This window comes from Halichoerus grypus, chromosome 11, assembly GCF_964656455.1.
Source record: "Halichoerus grypus chromosome 11, mHalGry1.hap1.1, whole genome shotgun sequence".
In the NCBI taxonomy this organism is placed as follows: domain Eukaryota; kingdom Metazoa; phylum Chordata; class Mammalia; order Carnivora; family Phocidae; genus Halichoerus; species Halichoerus grypus.
Genome location: NC_135722.1, coordinates 42121770 through 42146998, shown reverse-complemented (window position 1 = coordinate 42146998; position 25229 = coordinate 42121770). Strand labels below are relative to the sequence as shown.

The 25229-nt window shown below is 37.8% G+C and overlaps 1 protein-coding gene across 1 annotated transcript in view; it reads right to left on the bottom strand.

The window, feature by feature from the left end:
* Nucleotides 1-3099: 3099 nt before the first annotated feature.
* The window catches only part of COPB1 (coat protein complex I subunit beta 1), a 37145-nt gene continuing 15015 nt past the window's right edge, over nucleotides 3100-25229 (bottom strand). The window contains exons 9-22 of the mRNA XM_078058374.1: nucleotides 24418-24525; nucleotides 24187-24333; nucleotides 22837-22982; nucleotides 21072-21168; nucleotides 19829-19989; nucleotides 18643-18763; nucleotides 13099-13326; nucleotides 12761-12940; nucleotides 10596-10740; nucleotides 9034-9153; nucleotides 6150-6295; nucleotides 5480-5569; nucleotides 4394-4549; nucleotides 3100-3445 (exon numbers count right to left, since the gene is read on the bottom strand). Coding sequence (XP_077914500.1) covers nucleotides 3386-3445; nucleotides 4394-4549; nucleotides 5480-5569; nucleotides 6150-6295; nucleotides 9034-9153; nucleotides 10596-10740; nucleotides 12761-12940; nucleotides 13099-13326; nucleotides 18643-18763; nucleotides 19829-19989; nucleotides 21072-21168; nucleotides 22837-22982; nucleotides 24187-24333; nucleotides 24418-24525 — 1905 coding nt within the window. The 3' untranslated portion in view covers nucleotides 3100-3385. The remainder of the gene's footprint in view (nucleotides 3446-4393; nucleotides 4550-5479; nucleotides 5570-6149; nucleotides 6296-9033; nucleotides 9154-10595; nucleotides 10741-12760; nucleotides 12941-13098; nucleotides 13327-18642; nucleotides 18764-19828; nucleotides 19990-21071; nucleotides 21169-22836; nucleotides 22983-24186; nucleotides 24334-24417; nucleotides 24526-25229) is intronic.

The window sequence follows — 25229 nt, the reverse complement described above, 5'->3', positions numbered from 1 at the left end:
AGAGCCACTGGGAGGATTATGTACGTCATGGAAAGAGCACGGACTGTTATGCCCGGCACAAATAAGCACTCCATAAACCAGCTATTCATCATTGCCTAAGACCACCCAGCAAGTAAGTAGAATACAGGGTTCCACATTTTTCTGATTCTAAGCTGAACGAAACTCAACTAAACTGTACTGTACCTACTGTGCTGTAACCTGGTCCCACCTTTAGGCTCCTGAGATCCTGGGGGTGGAGAGCGAAGCTCAGGGGCAGAGATAAGGAACATTAATGGTGTGCGGAGAGTATGGGTGATGGCAGCTAAGGCACGCAGCTGATAGGCCTGACCCTACTTTGAGGACAGTATTTAGAATTGTTAAAAAAAACACACAAGAAAGTATAATCTTAAACTAAATCTTGATTTAATTAAGGGAAAGGCTATAAATTATTAGCTAAAGAACATTTACCAATGTGGAAGGAAAAAGTCACCAGGAAAATACTTACTTTACCCAATATATAGCACAGTTACTTTACTTCTGATACTATTTAGTTTCTTTTAAATTTTTTTTTAAAGATTTTATTTATTTGTCAGAGAGAGAAAGAGTGCACACACAAGCAGGGGGAGTGGGAGAGGGAGAAGCAGGCTTCCCGCTGAGCAGGGAGCCCGATGCGGGGCTCGATCCCAGGACCCTGGGATCATGACCTGAGCCGAAGGCAGACGCTTAACGACTGAACCACCCAGGCACCCCGATACTATTTAGTTTCTAAAACATTGTGGCTCTCTTGTCTTTTTAGGTATTGTGAAAGGAGTTTTGCCACCTTATTTATAAATCATGTAGGAAAGTTCCTCACAGATAGCAGAATAGCACTAGTATAATCTCCTGGCTAATAGAAAAATTACCTTGTTTTTCCTTCTTACAAAAACAACTTTAAACTCCAATCACTTCTTTTTTTTTTTTTTTTTTTTTTTTTTATTTGACAGAGAGAAACACAGCGAGAGAGGGAACACAAGCAGGGGGAGTGGGAGAGGGAGCCCGATGCGGGGCTCGATCCCAGGACCCTGGGATCATGACCTGAGCCGAAGGCAGACGCTTAACGACTGAGCCACCCAGGCGCCCCAAACTCCAATCACTTCTAATCCCAAATGAAAGTAACTTCCTTCCTAGGAGCTCTAAGGGAGCACTAAGAGCTCCCTCTAGTGTCATGATAGCGAAATACAAGGGCCATTTAATTCTAAGATTTACAGGTTTATTCATTCAATACCTTTATAGTATTAAGCCCTCACTTGGTGTCAGATACTATGTTTATTCTCTTACCACACATCATGGTCCTAATTATATGATATCCTTAATATGAGCAACCACAACCTTTAAATATATATTATATCCTAATTAAAAGAGTACAGTGTAAACAGCTTCTGTAAGCTATCCAATTCAGTTTACATTTTTTAATTGCACAAAGCTAAAGAAAATGCTAATGAAGTAAACAGCTTAATGTAGTATAGATATCTGACATCTGTGTTAACTTCTTTCTCTCTGTTTCCTTATTTATGAATTTAAGAAAATGGCAATGTGAGCCAATCTGTCCCACCAACAACAGCTGGAGTATGTTAGGCAATTTTCTGAGAGTATCAAGAGAGATATTCTAGATGTAGATGTCGAGACATAATTCCTTGAGATTTTAAATGCAATACTGGTTGCTTGTGAATATAAAACCAAAATCTTTAACATGCTAAGTCACTTTTCCTGTCCTATAATACCATCTATAGGTATTCTATGAAAACGGATTCCCTGGCCAAGTAAGATGAAGATATACTGGGTTAAACCAAACTAATCTGCTTCTTTACCGAAGGACCTCTCAGAATTTCTAGTATGCTAATGTACACGGTGAACCTCTAGTACAGGACAGTATGAAGCTTTTCCCAAACTACTTGACTATGGAATCCTTTTTCTCCCAGAATATCTAATGACATCAAGGAAGCTAATGTTCAGTGGAACAGTTTGGGAAATGATCTAATCCAAAGTTTCATCAGTTCCTCTGCTCTCATCATAAATCTCCAGTACTGGACTTAATGCATCCAACTGACCCCTTTCCTGCATTCCTAGTATCTTCCCCACTGGGAGCCACTGACTTGGCTTTGAGATCTCAGTGCTGTGGAATCTCAAATGCCTTGTAATCCTCTGGTTCTTTTGGATTAAAAAAGCAAGTGGCTTCAAAGTTTATGACATCATACAAGGTATCAATCTCCTTTATACTCCAAACAAATCATTCCACTCTCACTCAAGTGCTGAAATAGGAGATGCTGCTTTCACTCTTTCACAGACCTTATCTGTGGACACATCCTGACTGTAGCCTGAAGCCTCGCTGAAAGACAAAGCATAATCGCTCAATGTTCAGACTTAGCTAAAAGATAGACTACCTCAATCATCCCCAAGGGAGGCAAGGGCCAAAAGGACAGCACAATCAGACTCTAGGGAACTCAGCCCAGAAAGCCACACGGAATCGTACTGAGAGGTGAGGGTGGCCAAGCGCTGGAGTAAAGGAAGGAAAGGGGAGGGTGGGTAAGGCTTGGGGGAGACAGGGGCACAGCACAGCTCTCTGAATCCCCCAAGAGCGGAATCCTCCCAGCGCAGCCTCAGTAACTGGCTGTGGCCAATATAATTCCACAAACATAAAATAAGACTCTGAGCTAAATGTGAATGATTGAAAGATCTACTTTGGATTATTACTTTTCATTATGATTCAGGATAATTAAGAAGAGTATGTTTATTTAAGTCAGGGTTCATAATACTCTTTTAAACTGGAGATGGATTTGTTTTCTCAAGTTATTTGATACTTTCCTCCTAGAGCTCAATTCCAGAGAAAAGCTCTTAGAACACAATAAGGGATTTTTAGAGATATTGATGTCAAAATAATAAATAAGTAAAAGTCAATCAAGTAAATCAAGGTCTGTCTCATTTCATATCATTGAATTTGTAAATTCTCTTAACAAAGTTTGTATATGCACAACTCAGAGTGATTTAAATTTATAATAGAAACCTATAACCCAACTAAAAGAAATCCATTGCTACATAACTAAAATTAGGTAATTATATATTTATTTATAAAATAACAAAAGATTTAGGAATAGATCTGTTTATTGTACTGTGAAAATGGTCTTGGTACATGTGAGAAACATTATATACTTTGAGGACAGCATTCAGAACTGTTAAGACAAAAGACAAACTATAATTTTAAACTCAATCTTGATTTAAGGGAAAGGCTATAAATTATTGGCTGGAATGCATTCAGCATAAACTCAGATTCTATATAACATAAAGCATGAAAGAGTACAAAAGATGTTGGAGTCCAATAAGCCCATACCTAAATTTTAACTGTAAAGCTGCAAGGACTTTTTGTTTATTCTTATATACTAGTTTTCTTCTGAGACAAGTTGATTTTATCTCCAAGACTTAAGGCCATTCCCTGTAAGGAAGAATGAAAATGTTTATAATTATTAAATTTATATAAAACCAGTAGGTTTCTGTATCTTAACCAAGCCCTCATTCAATGACACCACATCAATAATGAAACCAGACTCACCAAAACTTTACTTTGTTAAGTACTTTTAGTGCTAGATTTACAATTAGTCACTGGATTTGTAGTTTAGATTTCAAAAAACTCTAGGGAACCCATTTCACAAACACCCTACAGGAATCAATCTTGTTTTAGGCAAATAATCCAGAGTGATAGGCCCAAAAAAGTGGGCCATTTTAATGAAGCAAAAGTTCTATTTCTTTTTTAAATTTTTTTATTGTTATGTTAATCCCCATACATTACATCATTAGTTTTAGATATAGTGTTCCATGATTCATTGTTTGTGCATAACACCCAGTGCTCCATGCAGAACGTGCCCTCCTCAATACCCATCACCGGGCTAACCCATCCTCCCACCCCCCTCCCCTCTACAACCCTCAGTTTGTTTTTCAGAGTCCATTGTCTCTCATGGTTCGTCTACCCCTCCGATTTCCCCCCCTTCATTCTTCCCCTCCTGCTACATTCTTCTTCTTCTTTTTTTCTTTCTTAACATATCATATATTGCATTATTTGTTTCAGAGGTACAGATCTGAGATTCAACAGTCTTGCACAATTCACAGCGCTTGGGGGGTGGGGTGGAAGGGATGGGGTGACTGGGTGATGGACACTGGGGAGGGTATGTGCTCTGGCAAAAGTTCTATTTCTATTCAGAGAATACTATTATTACATATACGCATCTAATGCACAAAATACAAGTATGACAGAGAATACTACATATAAAAATAATGAAGAAATAAATTCTTCCTTTTTGTTCAGTTCAGAGATGATCTCAAAAACAAAAACAAAAACAAAACACAACCCCCCCCCCCAAAAAATTGGGTAACACCCAATTGTTACCTGACTCTTTGCACGAATTCTTATGTGGCCAGTAACAGGGGCCTCTGGGCCCTGTTGAATTGGCTTCTCAATGCTGACATTTGCAAGTGCATCTTCTCCAAATATGGAACGAGCATACAGGTTGGCTGCCATAAAGCCACAGTAACCAGAAAGAGCCTGGAAGAAATTTATGATATATTCAATACTTCACTAGAGAACGACATATAAGCAAGACCCACCAGCATATATAAATTATCATTTAAAATAGGACTTACCATGTGGTGGTGGTTACATGACTAAATAAATGTCAAAACTCACGGAACTATATATGTAAAAAGTGTGAATGTTACTGTGTCTATGTTATACCTCAATGAAAGTGACTGTATTTAAAGAAATAGCACTTATTCCAATTTGTATATATACATTCCCTATTTAGTTACAGAGTTGTCTGCACCAGCCCTTAAGCTCCATGAAGGAGAGACAATTTTTATTTTCTTCATTACTATATATCCAGAAGCTCACAGAGTACTGGGCGTATGATATTTGTTTGTGTATTTGTTAGACTATTTGTTGAGTAAACTAATATATGAATTAAAACCCATTTGTCTGGCAGAAATTTACTAATAAAATTAGTATTATAACATTAGCAGGAATTCCACAAAGAAAAGAAATTCCTTAGAGCCTCAGCTTCATTTTTCTTTCTTCCTATTCTTTTTTCATGTATACAGAACTTAGAAAATTCTGTATTTGAACAAATATATTGACCCACAATCAGAACCAAGAGAAGAGGTCATGGACCTTTTTAATCTAGTATCAAAACCTATTTTGGAATGAGCCTTTAGCTGAAAGGGAGAAGAGTGAAAAGAAAAATGAACCTGACTATTCAGTTGGGTCACTGTACTAGGAACAAGCAGGCTGGTATATTCCGGTACAAAGAGGTAAGCAGACTGATGCATTCTATGGGATAATTTCTTTTAGCTAGTCCAGAATGACACTGCTTTTCTTATGCTGAACAATAACAAAAATACACTAAAGGAAATACAAGAAAGCCAGGAATTTGCCATACTACTCTCTATCAGATTTAAGAAGTTCTCAGTCAAATTTTACCTTCTCTGGAGTGAGGCATTTCATGTTAGTTGACTTTAATATATGCTGTAGGTAGTCATTTAAATCAATTATATTTGTGTTAACCGTCACCTGTACAGAAGGAGAAAAAAGTCAAGGAGATCATAATCCTTATAATGAGAAAGTTGCGTATTTCTGATCTCAGGGTTGAGAAAACAGACTCATATTATATGGAACCTCCTTCCAAGTATATAGTGGGGAAGGTGAGCAAAAAAACAACAACTAAATGACATCTACAAAATCCAACAAACTGCAAGTTGGTATCAGAACTTTCATACATAGATTACTTCATAAAAGATCAACATGCTGCATATAAAATATTTCTAATAAAAATCAAGGCCACTGACTTTGTAAAACCTCTTCTGGACACTGGATTCAATAGTAAATTATTATTCATACATCCAAGGGATGGAATATTGTCTTCAATGTCTTGATCAATCAGACTAATCATACAACTGCGACTCTCATCAGTTTATAACAACTTACCAAACTACTCGCATAATTTTTGGTTAAGGCTAATTTGCAAGAATAGATATTGAGAGACTGCTTCTTACATCTGACACTTTTTAGTGGGACTACTTTTATCAGAGAATTCCTCAACACTAGCCAAAAAGGAAGATAAGGAGTTCAAGGAAATCTCCCAAGGACTAACTTTGTTTTCCCATTCGAATTCAGCCCACATCTGACGGAATTCAGCATCAGTGCAAGTGGCAGGCTGGATATAGTCCATGATGTCGATGTGAATATCACTGAGGACCACACAATTTCTGTCACTTGCTGCTCCAGAGACATCATAAACTGCAATATACACACACACAAAAGGTCCTGAATCACCAGAGGCAAATTTTAATTTAAAAAATTTTCATATTTCCAAATAATAATTATGATATTAGCCAACTATTTATATAATGCTTATTCTATCCTGGGCTCTATTTTAAATGCTTTACAAAGATTACCTGTTTAATACTTTATTCCTATGTTATGGTATTATCATTCTCCATCTTATGGATGAGGAAACAGAAGTCACATAAGTTGCTCAAGGTCAGAACTGATTAAGTGGTAGGGGCAGTATTTAAACTCAGTCAGTATAAACGTAGCAGGTAAGTAGTAGTGTTCCCTCAGAAGTGCTTAACTAATATTTTTGAATGAATACTGAGGAGCCACAGTATATAAGATTATTTACTTCTATGACTGCCTCATCCACAGCAAAAAGTTGTCATCTGATTGGAGCCTACCTTTCCTCCTCCTAGCCTCTTCTCTTGACATTCCCCTACTCTATCTACTTTCAGTGAAAACTGAGGTCACTGAGAATAAGTTTCTTTAATTTCTAGCCTCACATCTAAAAACAAATTTCTCTCTCTCTGTATCCACATTCACCTCCTTACCCTTCATATCAGGGAAGTGCTGTCTCTTCTCTTCCAGATTCGTATTTCCTGCCATCTGTGATCCCCACTCTGGTTTAGGATGTCACTCCATCAACCATTACCTCCCTCACTCTTAGGTCCTTACCTTCGTATTCTCTACTGACTCTTCCCTTAGTCTATAAACATACTCACCTTAACAAAAATTCTTCCTCATCCCGACTTCTCTTCAGTCTACTGCCCTCTCTCGTTCTTATCAAAACCACAGTTCTACACTCAGAACAGTCTACACTCACTGTCCTTATTTCTCCATCTCCAAGTCTTCAACTCACCACCACTGCCCAAGATATACCACAAGCAATATTTAATTTCACTGATCACCAAATCCAAAGGACTCTTCTTTTAGACTTCCTGTTACTTGACTTTTTGCAACTCCAGATTCTTCTGGAAGATTTTTCCTTACTTCTTCTCTACCACATTTCAGGTACCTTTGTAGGATTCTCCTCATCTGACCAAGCTTTCAATATTGCTGTTCTCTTAGATTCAGTTTTCAAATCTCCCCTCTTCTCACTTTTTATGCCCTGAGTGATTTCTTCCATTCCTACGGTTTTCAAACAAGTATTTATCTCTAGTTTAGACCTCCTGTTCAAGTTCCACACTCATATCAAACTGCCCTTGGACATCATTAGATACTTTATTCTCAACCTGCTCAAGATTTACCTTAGTATCTCTCTCAAATTTGTTCTTCTCTCCTATATTCCCTGTTTTGGTGATTGCCATAAATATCAACCCAATAAAAAAATCTGAGGGTTACTCTAGCCACTTCTTCTTCAATCAGTCCATGTCCTGGGCATTCTATCTCCTTAATATTGATAATATTCAGCACTTCTCTCCAACCCAACCACTACTGCACTGGTTTGAGCTCTGTCATCTCTCACCTTTGTTACTCCAATAGTCTACTAGTTAGCCTTCCTGCCTCTTTCAATCAGTCTTCTACAGTGCTATCACAGAAATGTTTAATCATGGGGCGCGCCTGTGTGGTTCAGTTGGTTAAGCATCTGACTCTTGATTTCAGCTCAGGTCATGATCTCAGGGTCCTGAAATTGAGCCCCACATCGGGCTCTGTGCTGAGCGTGGAGCCTGCTTAAGATCTTCTCTCTCTCCCTCTGGCCACCCCCCCCACCCCACTCATGTGCACTCTCTCACTCATTCTCTTAAAAAAAAAAAAAAGAAACAAATGCTTAATCATGTAACTCACTGAGAATTCCTTAATGGCTCTAATCCTTTACATCCAGGACTAAGTCTGAAATCCTTAGCATGACAAGTAAAATTGAGCTCCCCCTAACCTTCCTAACCTCATTTTTTTTTTTAAACCACTACCCTCCAGCCCACTTTGAACTCCAAGTATATCAAACTACTTGCATTTGTTACAGCTGAATCCTTGCCTATCTGTAGAACACTTACTAATCTTTCAAAATGCCACAAAGCCCTTCCTAACCTTCCTTCCCCACTCCCCCACCACTTTAAGAAAAATGACCAAATTTCTACAGACTCCCACTTTACCTAGCACAAGCTTCCTTTGCACCACTTACCATTATATATTACACATATCTACTCTACTTATCTGTCTTCCCTTACTCGACCACAAATTACCCGAGGAGAGATCTTTTGTCCTATGGTAGCTCCATCCCTTCCACAGAATTTGCTTAAAAAAATGCTTACTGACTGACTGACTGCCTCTATATAAGTTAGTGCCTAGGTGGCCTGGGAACCAATGCCTATACAAACTTTTAGACTCAGTTCAAAAGTTCTCCTTCGGTAACATATCCTCCTCCTTCTTACAGCCTTCTGGATGGTTAGCATTCTTCCTCTACGATCCCAAAGCACAGAGTATATAAACTAGCGCCTCTGACATTGTGTTGTACTTATATATTTTACTTATCTATTTCCTCCTGTTGCTTGGCAGTTTCTTGAGGACAGTCTATGGTTCATTTCTGTACATCCATGAATACAGTACAATGTTTAATATAATAGCAGATGCCCCCATAAATGATGAATGAGCGAATGAATGAACAGATGCAGGTCCTGTCCTCAAGAAATGTCATACAACTACTTATTACAGAAATTCTTTAATAAAAATATTCAAACATCACATGCTATAAAATAATTCCTTACCTATATTACCGAAAATTATTCCATTTTCTGTTGATGCTACTTTAACATTAGCTTTAATATTTGCAAAATCATGAGGAGCAAGAGTCAAAGGAGATGGCTTTTCCACAAGTTTCAGATCCCCTGAAAAAACATTTAGATATGGTTAAAATATACATTAAATCACATATATATCTCTCATCATAAATCTTATCTCCCAAAAAATAAAATCTTAAAATGTATGCAGCTTAATAGCTTCTAGCAAAATAAGGAACAAGAGAAGAGTTATGATTCAAATATTTTGAGGACAAAATAAAGAAATCATTTAACACCTTATTATTCACATCAATTTGCACATTTTCTTTGAAAAGGTTAACAGGTTCCTCAGAATAATTATTCAGTTTGTGGGTGTGTGTACACTCTGGGTTTACCATTTTATTTCAGTGATTGAGTATAAACTTCTCAGAAAGCTTAAGTCTTAAACTATAGACTCCACTACAAAGAAAGATAAAATAATCCATGGAAAGACTTATATACATTCTTTATACAGGCATCAAGCTATGCTGAGGAAGACAGGGTAGAAGTATCTTTTCCCTTGATATCTTAAGGTCCTTTAACTATTGCTTAAGCCACATGGAATTTCCTAGAGGCACTGACTGTTTCTTCCTTTCTTTTTTTTTTAAGATTTTACTGGGACTCCTGGGTGGCTCAGTTGGTTAAGCGTCTGCCTTCACCTCAGGTCATGACCCTAGGGTCCTGGAATCAAGTCCCACATCGGGCTCTGTGCTTGGCAGGGAGTCTGCTTCACCCTCTCCCTCCAACTCTCTCCCCGACTGCCCTGTCAAATAAATAAAATCTTAAAAAAAAAACAAAACAGATTTTATTTATTTGAGAGAGAGTGCAAGAAAGAGTGCATGAGAGGGGGGAGGGGCAGAGGGAGAAGCAGACTCCCCACTGAGCAGGGAGGCCGATGTGGGGCTCAATCCCAGGACCCTGGGATCATGACCTGAGCCGAAGGCAGCTGTTTAACTGACTGAGCCACCAGATACCCTGGCACTGCACTGTTTCTATATACAGTTTATATTTTCCAACTTCAAAACCATTGTAGAAGTGGTCAGAGAGAGTATGATTCATGTGTTTTTATTAAGAAGAAAAACACATCTCAAGTTGCTAATTGTAATAATAATATATTACGTTGGGCACATGTGGTAGGTATCAGCTATAGACTCAGAAAATACCTAGTTCTGTTTTAAGGCAATTAAAAATTTAACTAAGTGAGCCATGTGGTAAATCTGTAACTTAAACAACTCTTATTTATAGCTAGAAAAACTGACATTTGCTAGGTTGAGCTTATTGAATAAATCCATCTGGATGTACCAAGAGCATAAACCTAAGAAAGTCAAGTAACACAGAGGTTCAGAAAATTGGAGCTGAAGGAGACTAAATATTAAATGTAAAACTAAGCCTTGATTAAAAATTCTTATACTAAAAAGATTTCTTATACAAAACTTGTACATATCCCTTAATAATCTGTCATAAAGACTTACTATGTAACAAAATCTGTCCTTTATGGTAAATTTCCTTACCCAGAGTAGCTAACTCTAATGTGCAGTTCTGCAAAGTATCACTGGTTTGGTTTACAACAAGTACATCCAGGACAATATCATACTGGTTGACATGAACATAAGCTTCTGCATATACAGGATCTGAGAAACCTGTCAACTGGGTGACCTGTCAAACAAAAATAAAGAGAAAATTAAGTGACTGAGACAATTTAACCAAACATATCCCAGCCAAATGACTAAGTCTGTTAGGTAATTAACAGATGTGCTTAGATTAGACAAGTCATTCTGAAATTGATACAATAAAATTGTTGTGTAATACAGAGATGGTAATTGCAAATGGGACATTAGAAATAACAGGTACTAGAGTTTATAGCTCAGTAGGAGAAAGATGTTAAATATGTTGAGCAAATATATTAAACATGATCTCAATTTAAGAACTGAATACATTTGGATACATTTTCAGTTAAATCCCTCAGTATCTCAACTCACTAGTTGCTTTCCAAAACTTGGGAACTAAATAAAATCCAAATTTCGTGGTAGTCCCTGCTACCTAAATTCAGGAACTAAATAGATTATATAGCAAGAAATGCTTGTAATTCCACAAAGATAAATTTTATATGCTCCCCCCCACCAAATTAAAAAAAACAAAAACAAAAACCCAGAGTACAGCACTTTAAACTTAATATTGTCACCAAAACTACAGGCAACAAAAGAAAAAAAAAAAAAAAGATAAAACTGGATTATATCAAAATGAAAAACTTTTGTGCATCAAAGGACATTATTAACAGAGTGAAAAGGCAACCTACAGAATGGGAGAAAATATTTGCCAATCATACATCTGATAAGGGACTTGTGATCCAGCAATTTCACCTCTGGGTATAACCGAAAAGAAATGAAATTAATGCCTCAAAGAGATATTTGTGGTCCATGTTCATAACAGCATTATTCACAATAGCCAAAAGGTGGAAGCAACCCAAATGTCTATCGACAGATAAATGGATAAACAATATGTAGTATATATTCATAATGGAATATCACTCAGGAAATTCTGACACATGCTACAGTATGGATGAACCCGAAGACACTACGTTAAGTAAAATAAACCAGTCACGAAAGGGCAAATACTGTATGATTCTGCTAATATAAGGTACCTGGAGCAATCAAATTCATGGTGATAGAAAGCAGACTGGTGGTTGCCGGGGACTGAGAGGAAGGGAGTGTGGGGAGTTATTGTTCAATGGGCACAGAGTCTTAGCTTTACAAGATGAAAAACGTTCTGGGGATGGATGGCTGATGGTGACGGCTGCACAAGGATGGGAATATACTCGGTGCCACTGAACTGTACACTTCAGGATAGTTAAGAGGATAAATTTGATATTATGTAAATTTTACCACAATTTTTAAAAAAAATTTTATTATAAATTTATTATTATAAATTTAAAAATGTATAACTGTAATACTGTCGATGTCAATTCCCAAATTTAAGGGAGAGAAAGTGTTTTAGTAGTTCCAATTCTGCTACCAACCTTATCTTGGACCAATCAATCTGAGACAGTTTACTCATCTAATAGAAGGGACTAAACTAGATCACTGATTTGTAAATTTATGTATTTTCAGAGTAGGAAAACCTTCCTAATAAAATCCTACATGGAAGTCAAACACTAAGAATATGAGTCGCCCTGTTTAAAGTAACAAGGGGCAGGAGAAACAGAGCAGGGTGTCAGAGTAGAGGCCAGAGCCCTGCTCTTTAAAAGTTTTGGTTTATCTTTGGGCACTTGGGTCGCTCAGTCAGTTAAGTGTCCAACTCTTTTTTTTTTTTTTTAAGATTTTATTTATTTGACAGAGAAAGAGAGAGCACAAGTAGGCAGAGTGGCAGGCAGAGGGAGAGGGAGAAGCAGGCTCCCCACTGAGCAGGGAGCCCAACGCCGTGCTCGATCCCAGCACCCTGGGATCATGACCTGAGCCAAAGGCAGATGCTTAACCGACTGAGCCACCCAGGCGCCCCAGCATCTGAGTTTTAATTCATTTTTCATGAACCTATCAATCACAGTGACTTGACAAAAACTGATGCTGTATAACAAGTTTGTTCTTCTTTTAAAAAACAGTGGGACCAGCCACTTCCTGATTACTACTTTCTTAAGTGGCCCATATTAAGTAATTCACCAGTGTATTTGACATTTTGTTACCTTGTTAAGTTTAGATGCTAGGGGATCTGCTGCCTCTTTCCTCTGTGTGTTGCCCATTGCTGCCAGCAAGCTCAGCTGAAACTGATCTTCCTTGCAGTTCATTTCATTCTTTGCAGTTAGTTGCATAAAGGAAATGGGGTCATCGGGCTGTACTGTTACATTTCTCTTTTCAGATTCTTTCTGTGTTGAGAAAACAATACACACGTCTCTCTTTAATATGGAAAGAAAGCTTTCTGTAGGCCTATAACAGGGAATAGCCCTCACATAGGACTGAAAAGCCAACAAAATTTTTTAAAAACCCACAAAGCACTTTTAGAACTTAATCATATATACCTTACCTTCTGGGATAATTTCTCTTCTTCGAGTTTAGCAGACAACATGTGAGAAAGGGACTGTCTGCATTCCTTATTGAAAATGTCATTCATTAAAGGTGAACATTCAGACAAGACCTTGAGGCACAGGGAAATTCGATCTACATCATCATCTGTAATTGGCTTCTTAGGAAGAGAGGATTTTCCCAAATGAAGGATAGTGGCCATGAGCAACATAGCCTCAGCAACAAAAGACTAGAAAAGTAGAGAAATGGATTGTTTACTGTCACAGTTCTCCAATTCAGTAATGTCACTTTATTATAACTCACAATCCAAGAAATAAACCTAATTTTCACTTCACCTGAATAAGAGTTCAAACGCTTTAGATTTTTATCTCCATATATTTGATGTACCCTTTTCCTTCCTATCTTTTTAACTGCCACCCTCTAATACTTTCATTAACCTTCAACTGAAAGATAGCAACAGCTTTTTAACTGTTCTCCCTTACTCTAACTCTTTCACATGCCAATGCTATCTTTTTTTAAAATTCCAACTACAGGGATGCCTTTGTGGCTCAGGTGGTTAAGCATCTGCCTTTGGCTCAGGTCATGATCCCAGGGTCCGGGGATGGAGCCCCACATCGGGGTCCCTGCCCTGCGGGAAGCCTGTTTCTCCCTCTGCCTGCCGCTCCTCCTGCTTGTGCTCTCTCTCTCCCTCTATCAAATAAATACATAAAATCTAAAAAAAAAAAAATTAAAAAAAAACCAACTACAGAAAAAGTTAAAAGAATAGATACACTTTACCAATTGCTTACATTATGCCATATTTGCTTTCTTATTCTACCTGTACATGTACACTTACTTTTCTGGCTAAACATATGACAGTAAGGTTCTTCACCCCATAAGTACTTTAGCATAAATCTCTTAAGAATCAGGGCAGTTTCCTATAGAACCACAATACCATTCTCTCACCTAAGAAACAGAATAATTCCCAAAAACTTTACACTGAAATTCAAATAAATTTTCCTAATGTCACTAAGTGTTTTTATGGGTTTTTTGTTTTGTTTTGTTTTTAGATTTTATTTATTTATTTTGACAGAGAGAGACAGCGAGAGAGGGAACAAAAGCAGGGGGAGTGGGAGAGGGAGAAGCAGGCTTCCCGCTGAGCAGAGAGTCTGACGTGGGGCTCGATCCCAGGACCCCGGGATCATGACCTGAGCCGAAGGCAGACGCTTAATAACTGAGCCACCCAGGCGCCCCGTGTTTTTATGTTTTTTTAAATACAGGATCAGCTTCATGCATTTTATTTGGCTGTTATTCTCTTTAGTCCCTTTTAACCTAGACCAGTCCCCCTGATTTTTTGTATTGTTTTCCACCACAATGACTTTTAAAAAAAAAGGCTAGGCCAGTTGTTTTGTAAAATGTCCTTCACTTTTTTTTTTTTAAGATTTTATTTTATTTATTTGACAGAGAGAGAGAGAGAGAGAGACAGCTAGAGAGGGAACACAGCAGTGGGAGTGGGAGAGGGAGAAGCAGGCTCCTGGCCAAGCAGGGAGCCTGATGCGGGGCTCGATCCCAGGACCCTGGGATCATGACCTGAGCCGAAGGCAGATGGTTAACGACTGAGCCACCCAGGCGCCCCAAACGTCCTTCACTTTTGGTTAGAATACCAGATAGGTGATGTTTTATATCTCTTACTGTACTGTATTAGGAGACCCATAATGTCAGGTTGCCCCATTATTGGTGGCACAAAGTGTGATCACCTGCTGCTGCTATTGTAATCCTTATTGTGCACCAATCATTTCACTCCACACGCAAGTACCTTCATGACTTCCTACAGCCTTCATTTTGAAGTCCATACTATCCGGCCTGCTATTCAAGGTTTCCACAAGTGACTCCAACTTGCTTTTTTAGTGTTGTGTACAATTATCCTGACACATGCTCTATACCCTTGCCAACCCATCTTTGGCTAAGTGCTGATCTGCACACATGCATGAAAAGACTCCCAGAGGCCTGGGAACAAACCAGCAGAAGAATGAATGTAATAATCCTGAGTCTGGATACAGGCTCCAGAAGAAGAAGAAAGGGGAAGGGACAGGAAAAAAATAGCTACAGAAATCGTTCCAAAAAGTTCCCAAATTTAATGAAAACTATAAACCTGCATATCCAAGAAGCTCAATGAACCACAACCAAAGGAAACATGAAGAAAACCACACCAAGGCAAACCCTAATCAAATTACTGAAACCTATGATAGGGAGAAAATCTAAAACCAGCCAGAGGGAACAGGACACATTCCACACAGAGGCATAAGAATGACAGCAGGCTTCTCGTCAGAAAGCCAGAAGATATTGAAGCTACATCTTTATAGTAAACTGCAAGACAGAAGACAATGGAGTAACCTCTTTACAGAACCAAAAGAAAAAAACTGTCAATTTTGAATTCTATATCCACAAAGTATCTTTCAAAAATGAAGGAAAAATAAAGGGTTTTTCAGACAAACAAAAACCAAGAAAATTAGTTGCCAAGAGACCTCACTGTAAGAAAAGTTAAAGCAAGGGGTGCCTGGGTGGCTCAGTCGGTTAAGCAGCTGCCTTTGGCTCAGGTCATGCATGATCCCGGGGTCCTGGGATCGAGCCCCCGCATCGGGCTCCCTGCTCATCGGGGAGCCTGCTTCTCCCTCTGCCTCTGCCCCTCCCCCCCAACTCGTGCTCTTGCTCACTCTTGCTCTCAAATAAATAATTTTTTAAAAGTCTATTAAAAAAAAATTAAAGCAAATTCTTTAGCCAAAAGGTATATAAAACCAGGGAAACTCTTGGGGCGCCTGGGTGGCTCAGTTGGTTAAGCGACTGCCTTCGGCTCAGGTCATGATCCTAGAGTCCCTGGATCGAGTCCCGCATCGGGCTCCCTGCTCGGCAGGGAGTCTGCTTCTCCCTCTGACCCTCCCCCCCTCATGTGCTCTCTCTCTCATTCTCTCTCTCTCAAATAAAAAAATTAAAAAAAATCTTTAAAACCAGGGAAACTCTAGAAAAGGCATAAGTGAAGGAGAGTCAGGGAGGTGATAAACAACCCAACTTCTTCCTGCCTTGTACTACATGTAGCAAACTTCATGAACCAATTACTAGAAAACTGGTTCTCTTAAACAGGTATCAGCAAATGCTCAAATGGTCTCCCAGTTTGGAGAACTGAGCAGCTATTCCATGCAAGGAAATCAAACTGGACTCAGAGAGAAAAAATTTTGGAGACTTTTAAAAAGCAAAGAATTTATTTATTTAAAGAATAGACAATTACGCTGTGACAAAAACCTAAATAAATAAAGTGTAACAGAGAGAGTTACAAAGTAAATTATTGCCCATAAATCAAAATAAATTGATAAAAAAGAGGTAATACAGGGGCGCCTGGGTGGCTCAGTCGATAAGCCTCTGCCTTCGGCTCAGGTCATGATCCCAGGGTCCTGGGATCGAGCCCCACATCGGGCTCTCTGCTCGGCGGGAAGCCTGCTTCTCCCTCTCCCACTCCCCCAGCTCGTATTCCCTCTCTTGCTGTCTCTCTGTCAATAAATAATAAAATCTTTAAAAATAAATAAATAATCTTTAAAAAAAGGAGAGAGAGAGAGAGAGATAATACACCTTATAATTTACTTGGCCCTCTAAATCTCACTTATGGCTCTTTTCATGATAGAATAAAAAAAAAATCCTTTGAAAACTCCAAATCTAAAATGAAAATGTCTCATTATATGGGAGCTTAAGTAAACGAAGGAATCTAATGGACTATTACACAGCTATTAACTATTAGGACTAGGAAGGGCTTAGAGAAACATGGGACTGTTACAATGTGAAGTGAAACTGCAGTGCTGTAAAACAGAATGAGCAATACTGGGGGAAAAAAGTGTTTCACAGAGAAAAGCCATATTAAACTTTCTGGAGGAAGAAAGGATTTTTATTATCATATTTGGGCAACGTAATTCTATCTTTTGATGTTTCTATCTATCTCCACTACAATATTAGTAAGATTTGTACTTCAGTCCTCTAACCATGAGTGATTTTTTTCTCATTAGTTTTTGTTACCTCACTCCTTATTTTATTTATTTTTTATTATGTTACGTTAATCACCATACATTACGTCATTAGATCTCACTCCTTACTTTAACAATATTAAAAATGAACAAAAATAAAACACATTCACAATTCTACCACAGAAAGATCTGTTTGAAATGAAGGCAAAAATTTTTTCAGACAAATGAAAGCTGAGAGAATTCATCATGAACAGACATGAATTATAAGAATGATTAAGTTCTTTAGGCAGAAAGAAAATATCACATGGAAATCTGAATTTACACAAAGGAATGAAAAGCACCATAAATGGTAAATATGTGGGTAAATAGAAGACTTTTTCCTCATTAAAAAAAATCTTTAAAAGAATATTAACTATTTACAGCAGATGAATGCATAAACAAAAACATCACATTATACAGGCTTAAAAAGGAAAGAAATTCTGATACATGCTACTATATGGATGAACTTTGAAGACATTATGCCAAGCAAAATAAACCAGTTGCAAAGGACAAATTTGGATGATTCTACTTATATGAGGTATGTAGAATAGGCAAATTTATAGAGGCAGAAAGCAGAATGGTGGTTGCCAGGGACTGGGGGGGTGGGGAGGAGGACGATAGGAGGGTTATTGTTTACTGGATACAGTTCAATTTGAGATGATGATGAAGTTCTGAAGATGGATGATGGTAATGGCTGCGCAACAATATAAATGTACTTAATGTCACTGAATGGCACATTTAAAAATGGTTAAAATGGTAAAGTTTACATTATATATATTTTACCATAAAGAAAAAAAATACCAAAAAAAAGTCACCCAGAAAGGTCCTTGCACTTTGTCCTGTTCCCAACTCTCGACTTCTTACAACTAATTATGCTCCCCCCCATACCCAAGCCCAGCCAAATATTAGATAAATAAGAAATGTTAAAAATAAATAAATAAATATAAATAAAATAAATGATGCATATATATGTATATAAACACACACAAATAATTCTTAACTATTTACAGCAAAAATAACAGCAATGCATGTCAGGGTTGATAACATGACACACAGAAATAAAATGCAGGACAACAGCACAAAAGGTTGGGGGGAATGGAAATGGAGTGTAATGAGTGTAAAGTCAGAACAGGCCAGAAGCTATGATGAAGGCATAAACTGTAGAAATGAGAACACACTGAAGAGACATTTCTGGGATAAAAAAGACAATGACTGACTGGATGAAAATGCTTGAGAGAGAGGTCTTTCCTTCTCTGGGCCTTGAATGGTCCTAGCAAGCAAATGACTTCATAAGCCCTTACATCTCTTCCACTGGACTAATCACAAGGTAACATTATTGTATTACTTTGTCAATTTTACAATAACATTGTATTACTATGTCCATTTCCCCCATTACCATAAGCTCTTTAATGACAAGAACTTCAGCATTCACTTTTAGGTCCTTCACTGTCCAATGCATATGGTAAGCACTCAACATTTGCTGGGTAAATGGAGCATAAATGAACGATAAATGAACTTACATTTTGCTTTTTCTTCTCCTGAACCAAAGCTACGTAGCGCAAGGCAATCTTGGTCAGAGTTGTGGCAAGGGAGGCAGCAACAAAGAAATCTCCATCCAGAAGGAAGCCTCTCAGGGGAGGTCTGCAAAGCAATCAAGGAAAATGAAACCCAACCATTTCTTAAGCAGCATGCAGCTTTTGCATAAATTATTCAAATAAGCCTATTTAACACTCTCACTGCCACCCTTCAGTGAAGAGGATCTCAATTAGCTCCCTCTTTAGCTTTTAGAATAGAAAAAGGGAAATATACATGGTTTTACAACTTATCTTCAAAAGAGCTAGAGCGAAGTGAATATGGAAAGGGAAAATGATTCCGAGTGTATGTACTGGAGCCAATGAGCTACTTCAAATTCCAACTTATCTATTTATTGTGTTCCTACAGGTAAGTTACAAACCTTTCTAAGCCTCAAATTCCTCTTCTGTAAAATGGGGTAATAATAAACTGTATCTCAATGAGTTGTTAAGACTATAAGAGACAAACTACTTAGTACAATGCCTAGCATATAGTAACAACCATTAAAATTTTAGGCATTATTTTTATCACGTTCATTATAAAATTGGAGAGCAAAATAAGGCAGAAAATATTAAAATTTTAGTCCATCAACTAGAAGTGGAAAATCTTCGAAATAGTTTCCCAAGCACTAATACAGGCAACAAAATTCACAGTTACCTCCACTTAGCATTTTCTTTAAATCTTTTTTTAGGATTTTATTTATTTATTTGAGACAGAGAGAGAGCGTACAAATGGGGAGAGAGGGAGAGAGAGAGGGAGAGGCAGACTCCTCGCTGACTGGAGAGCCCAACATGGGGCTCGATCCCAGGACCCTGAGATCATGACCTGAGCCAAAGTCAGATGCTTAACTGACTGAGCCACTCAGGTGCCCCTCCACTTAGCATTTTCCATGTAAGTTAAAATAATTTTAAACAGAACAGTTATTTCAATGAAAACAGTTTTAAGGAGCAGAGGATTAAAACCATCAACACAATTCCTAGGAGAAATTAAACATCCTCCTTTCAAGTATCTTAAATGGCAAAGATTTCCATTTTGGTCAAAAAAAGCAAATAAGAGGAAAAAAATCATTTGTTCTACACTCAGGAGTAGTAATTTAAAAAGTATAGATGGTAGGGCACATGTGCTGTAGATTACCTTTCTTCCTCTTTCTTCGTGGGTCGAGAACTGCTTAGGGCACTCTGAGTTGCATAGGTGCCCATCTCAGTTACCAACTTCTGAACTGGCCCCACAGTTATTTCCTCTTCAGGTTTTAATTCTCCAGCTTCTTTCTTTATTTCTGACTCCACAATTGGGATCTACAAATCAATTGGAAATACCAATTTAGTAATAACATCAACAGCAAGCAAAATTGTATTTAAATATTCAATCATTTCTATGGAGAAGGCAATTCCACCAATGGGATTTTTGCAACTCTGCATTCAATTTTCTTTCCTTCCCAGGATGACGTAGTGGGAAGAACAGGGGCTTTGGAGTTGGATGCCACTTAGTTGTTGAATGGTTCTGGGCAAGTTAATTAAACTACTCAGTTTCTTTCTCTCTTAAATGGAAATCTTAAATCTATCCATACAAGTTACTTAATAGGAAAATGCTTAGGACAGTGACTAAGACAAAGTACATACTCATTAAGCCTTATTCCTCTTCTCTACCCCTTCCTCTGAAATACTAACCAAAACAGCACCTGTTCCAAAATGAAATATATCTGACTTATGTGTACAGAATAACTTTATCAACTACCTTTTAAAAAAACCAGATGGGACTATGTATTTATTCCTCAATACCAATCATCTAACTTAAGCTCTAAGAGTCTTCAATCATTATTGGTCAATTCCTTTTTTCATATGTGAAAAACCTGAAGTCCAGTCAGGTTAAGAAATTTATATCCAAGGTCCCAGAGTTAATTAATGGCAAAAGCAAGACTGTAACCCAGGTCTCCCGACAAGCACTATTCTTCCTATTCTACCATATGGTTGTTTGGGTGAGGAAAACACTGCCAGTTTTAGTACACAAACAGTCTAATGTCAGCAGGTTCTTGTAATATTCGCATTCTCCTTTCAGAATATACAGGGCTAACACAGAGTTTTACAAGTCTTTTTCTTCTTTTCAAACACATAACCTTTGGTTCAAATAAAATCTTACCTGAAAGGGTAAATAAAACAGGCAAAAGAACAGGTGTTATGGCTCAATGCAGGGGAGAGGGATGCCCCTAGTTTCCCATAGCCTCTAAGCTTTCATTATCTGGGTAATTAAAACACATTTTTCAGTGTTTTTAACTCCACTACTACTAAATAAAAACATAAAAGCAAACCACCACATAAAAGTCAGATTTACTAAAGTAAAAATCACCATTTACAGTAGCATTTACTAAAGTAGAACATACCTCCCCAAGGGACCTGCGGACCTCAGTCATCACACTCTGAATGTCCTCCTTGGTACTGCAGTACTCTCCCAGGATCCATAATGCTCCTCGGTAGATCCTAAGGGAAGAACAAGTTCTGAAACAGGGACATTGCTAACAAATCTTAAAGCAGAGTGAATTTAAGCTCAAGAAAGAAAATAAGATTCTGCAGTTCCAAGAGACTATGGATGAAATTTTAAGAAAGAAATGTAACAAAGACACTAAGTTTGATTCTCTCCAGAAATCACAAGGATTAAAAGGAAAATAAGTATTCTCACCCATTATTATTAGGAACACTTTAAAATTGGTAAACTCATTAGTAAAAATAACAAAATGTCTCCCAGAAAGGTGTTATCCTCCATTTAGGACAGAGTTAAGGTAAATTTTATCATCTACTACTATAAAAAATGTACAACTTTGATATAAAAAGTAATTCACTTTTTATTTGTAGTCACTGAAAAGGTAGGATGCTGAACAGATAAGGAAGGAGTGCAAAGGATCAGTAATTAAAAAAACTCCAGAAACATAAAGAAAGCAACAATTCTCTAGTTAAGAATGTTAAACTGAATAAAGTCTTTAGTTATCTTTTCCTTAAGATTTTCATTAAATTTATTCAGAAAACATTTTAGAAACTAAAACTTTTTTTTTTAAAAGGTTTTATTTATTTGACAGAGACAGACACAGCGAGAGAGGGAACACAAGCAGGGGGAGTGGGAGAGGGAGAAGCAGGCTTCCTGCGGAGCAGGGAGCCCGATGTAGGGCTCGATCCGAGGACCCTGGGATCATGACCTGAGCCGAAGGCAAGACGCTAAATGACTGACCCACCCAGGCGCCCCCCCCCAAAATATTCTTAAAGGGTATACCTTCCTAGTTTTTCTCTTTCCAGAGACTGGCCTCCTGATATAAAGACTGGACCTCCAGTAGGCATCTTAGCCATGTAGATGAGGGCCCACACCCTAGAAAGAACCTGGGTCCTAATGACTTATATTGTCATAAGTTGTCATAACTGCCCTCTGAATCTTTTTTAAAGATTTTATTCATTTATTAGAGAGAGAGCACAAGGGGGAGTGACAGAGGGACAGGGAGAAGGCGGGACTCGATCCCAGTACACTGGGATCATGACCTGAGCCGAAGGCAGCCGCTTAACGACTGAGCCACCCAGGCGCCCCTAGGCTGCATTTTCAATCCCTCATTTTAATAAATACTAATGGGTGATATAAATAATGGTATCCAAAAAGTGATACACTTTAAAAATACGTTCCTTAGTCACTTGAGGATTCACCACGTTTTAGAGGAAATAAGGATAGAGAAACCTAGCTAAATCACACCTACAAAAGCAAATTTTTGCCCACAGATTATGGATTTACTGAGGTTGGGGTGAGGGGATGTCTACTGTGATACTTATATTGACTTTAGTATCTTGATTCATTTCTTCTCCCTTACATGTTCTATCAACTGACCCTTTAAAGATAGAAACTGATAAATTGCTTGCTTGACCTTAATTAATTAATTAATTAATTAATTTTAAAAATTTTATTTATTTATTTGACAGAGAGAGACACAGCGAGAGAGGGACCACAAGCAGGGGGAGTGGGAGAGGGAAAAGGAGGCTTCCCGTGGAGCAGGGAGCCCAATGCGGGGCTCGATCCCAGGATGCTGGGATCATGACCTGAGCCGAAGGCAGACACTTAACGACTGAGCCACCCAGGCGCCCCTTGACCTTAATTTAAACAGACTTTAAACCTACTTGACAGATTTAATAGCATGAAAGACTTCAAGCATCTTCTCAACAATAAGCATTCTCAGGTTATCAAAGCGCTGAATGGCTTCACGAACAAACTCCAACACATCAGCAGCTGCTGCTTCATTATTGTCACTGAGAAATTCCATTAACTGAAAGGAAAAAAAGGAAAACAGGGTAAGTTATATAATTTTTTTAAAAAGATTTATTTATTTGAGAGAGAGGGAGGCCACACATGTGCACGCAAGTCGGGGGAGGGGCAGAGGAAGAGGGAGAGAGAGAATCTCAAGCAGACTCCACACTGAGCACTGAGTCCGACATGGGACTCAATCTCATGACCCTGAGATCACGACCTGAGCTGAAATCAAAAGTCGGACACCTAACTGACTGAGCCACCCACGCGCCCCATAAGTTATATAATTTTCACAAAGAAAATTTTAAGTTTTTTAGTTTTAGTTTTTTTTTTTTGAGATTTTTATTTATTTATTTGACAGAGAGAGACACAGAGAGAAGGAACACAAGCAGCAGGGGTGGGAGAGGGAGAAGCAGGTTTCCCGCTGAGCAGGGAGCCTGATGTGGGGCTCGATCCCAGGACCCTGGGATCATGACCTGAGCCGAAGGCAGACGCTTAATGACTGAGCCACCCAGGCGCCCCGAAAATTATCTAAGTTTTAAGAAGTAAACAAATTTACAAAGACTATAATAATTTTTGAACATATAACAGAATGTAAGTTGAGAGAAAAAGCACTGCTATGTAAACAAAGTCACAATGTCTTTCCTGGGTTTTGTGCAGCCAAGCTTATTACAAAAAACTCACTATAAAATGAAAGCTGGAAATACACAACTCAAAATAAAGTAACTGGATACTCCTAAGTTGTAACTAAAAGTAAAATCATTTCAGAAAAAATTTGTGGAGTTCAAAGACAAAATTTCAAATTACAACATACCTCATTTATCTGACAGTGACAGAAGCCAATGATTCTAGGTACATATATTTTTCCTATAACTAAATCCTTCAACTTTTAAGAGGTAAAACTATTTGAAAGAAATACTTGTTTGTGCTACTGAATGATATATATATATACACAGCATAATTTTATCATAGGTAACTGTAACAAACACTAATTATAGTAATATGTGGAGGTATTTTTGTCATTATATTTTTGTGTTTACTTTTTTAATGAAGATGTAAGAGAAAGAAGTCAGATTCCTTATCCTTCTGAGCTTAAGGGTGAACAGAAAGGTCACTTCTGACCACAAGATTTAGTGATTCTACTAAACAGTTTAACTGCTAAATAACTAAACCTTTCTATTCTTTTAGAGAATTTCAAAATTAAAGTCATCAGAATTACATACCACAGGAATAACATTTGCAGCCATATCTGGAAATCGGACAGAACAGGAATGCAATGTTCTCACAAGGAGTTGTCTGTATTTGTCAGTATCTTCATGCTCAGACACATTATTTGTTTTAATCACTTCCTTCTTCAGAACAATAACCAACTAGAGAACAAAGTAAAAATACGTGGGAATTACATCATGTTTGGCCTGACGGCTTACAACAGTGCTGTCAGAGTTTTGTTTTACCTCTTCAACATTCCTAGAAGAGACAAGATCCAGTGCTAACTGCAGAGTTTTCTTGCGTACTTCTAAGTCTGGTGTGCTCAATACTCTCAGGATGTCCATAACCAGATCCTGAGAAAGAACAAAAAATCCAGAATTAACACCAATATTAAGAGAAAAAAATCCTAACCACAGAATGGAGGGTTCTGACCATCATCACCTTAATTCTTTCAATAATAAAATCACTGGTGGTGGAAGAACCAGATATTTGGGGTATCCTGATGTAACACAATATGAAGTATATAATATCACATATGATGCATTCAAACTGCAAATGTTTACTGTGACTCTACCAAGCTTTAGCTCAAACTCAGTTTATAGAAAATTCAGAAGTCAGAGAAACAAACTAAATGACACCACCAGAAAGTAATCAGATGTATCTACAAGGAGGGGCATCTTACAGGACAACTGGTCTGGTCTCTTCACAAGCCCATATCATGAAAAAAATTAACTGCTCTAATTAAAACATCAAGGACATAACCCGGTAAGACATACGGTCATGAATTAGACAAGCCAAACAAAAGGGGTATTTCAGGGACATCTGGGAAAATTTGACTTTGGAGTTGGTATTAGATAATATTAAGAAACTATTAATTTTGTTAAGTGGGATAATGTTATTTTCGCTCTGCAGGAAAATGTAATGTTTTAATGGCACATACTTTAAAAAACACTATGGCAGATAAAGATTTTAAAATATAGCACAACTAATTTACAAATGATTTTACTTCTTTAAAACTTTAAAAAAAATTTCACTGATAAAAAAGTTCTAAAAATCA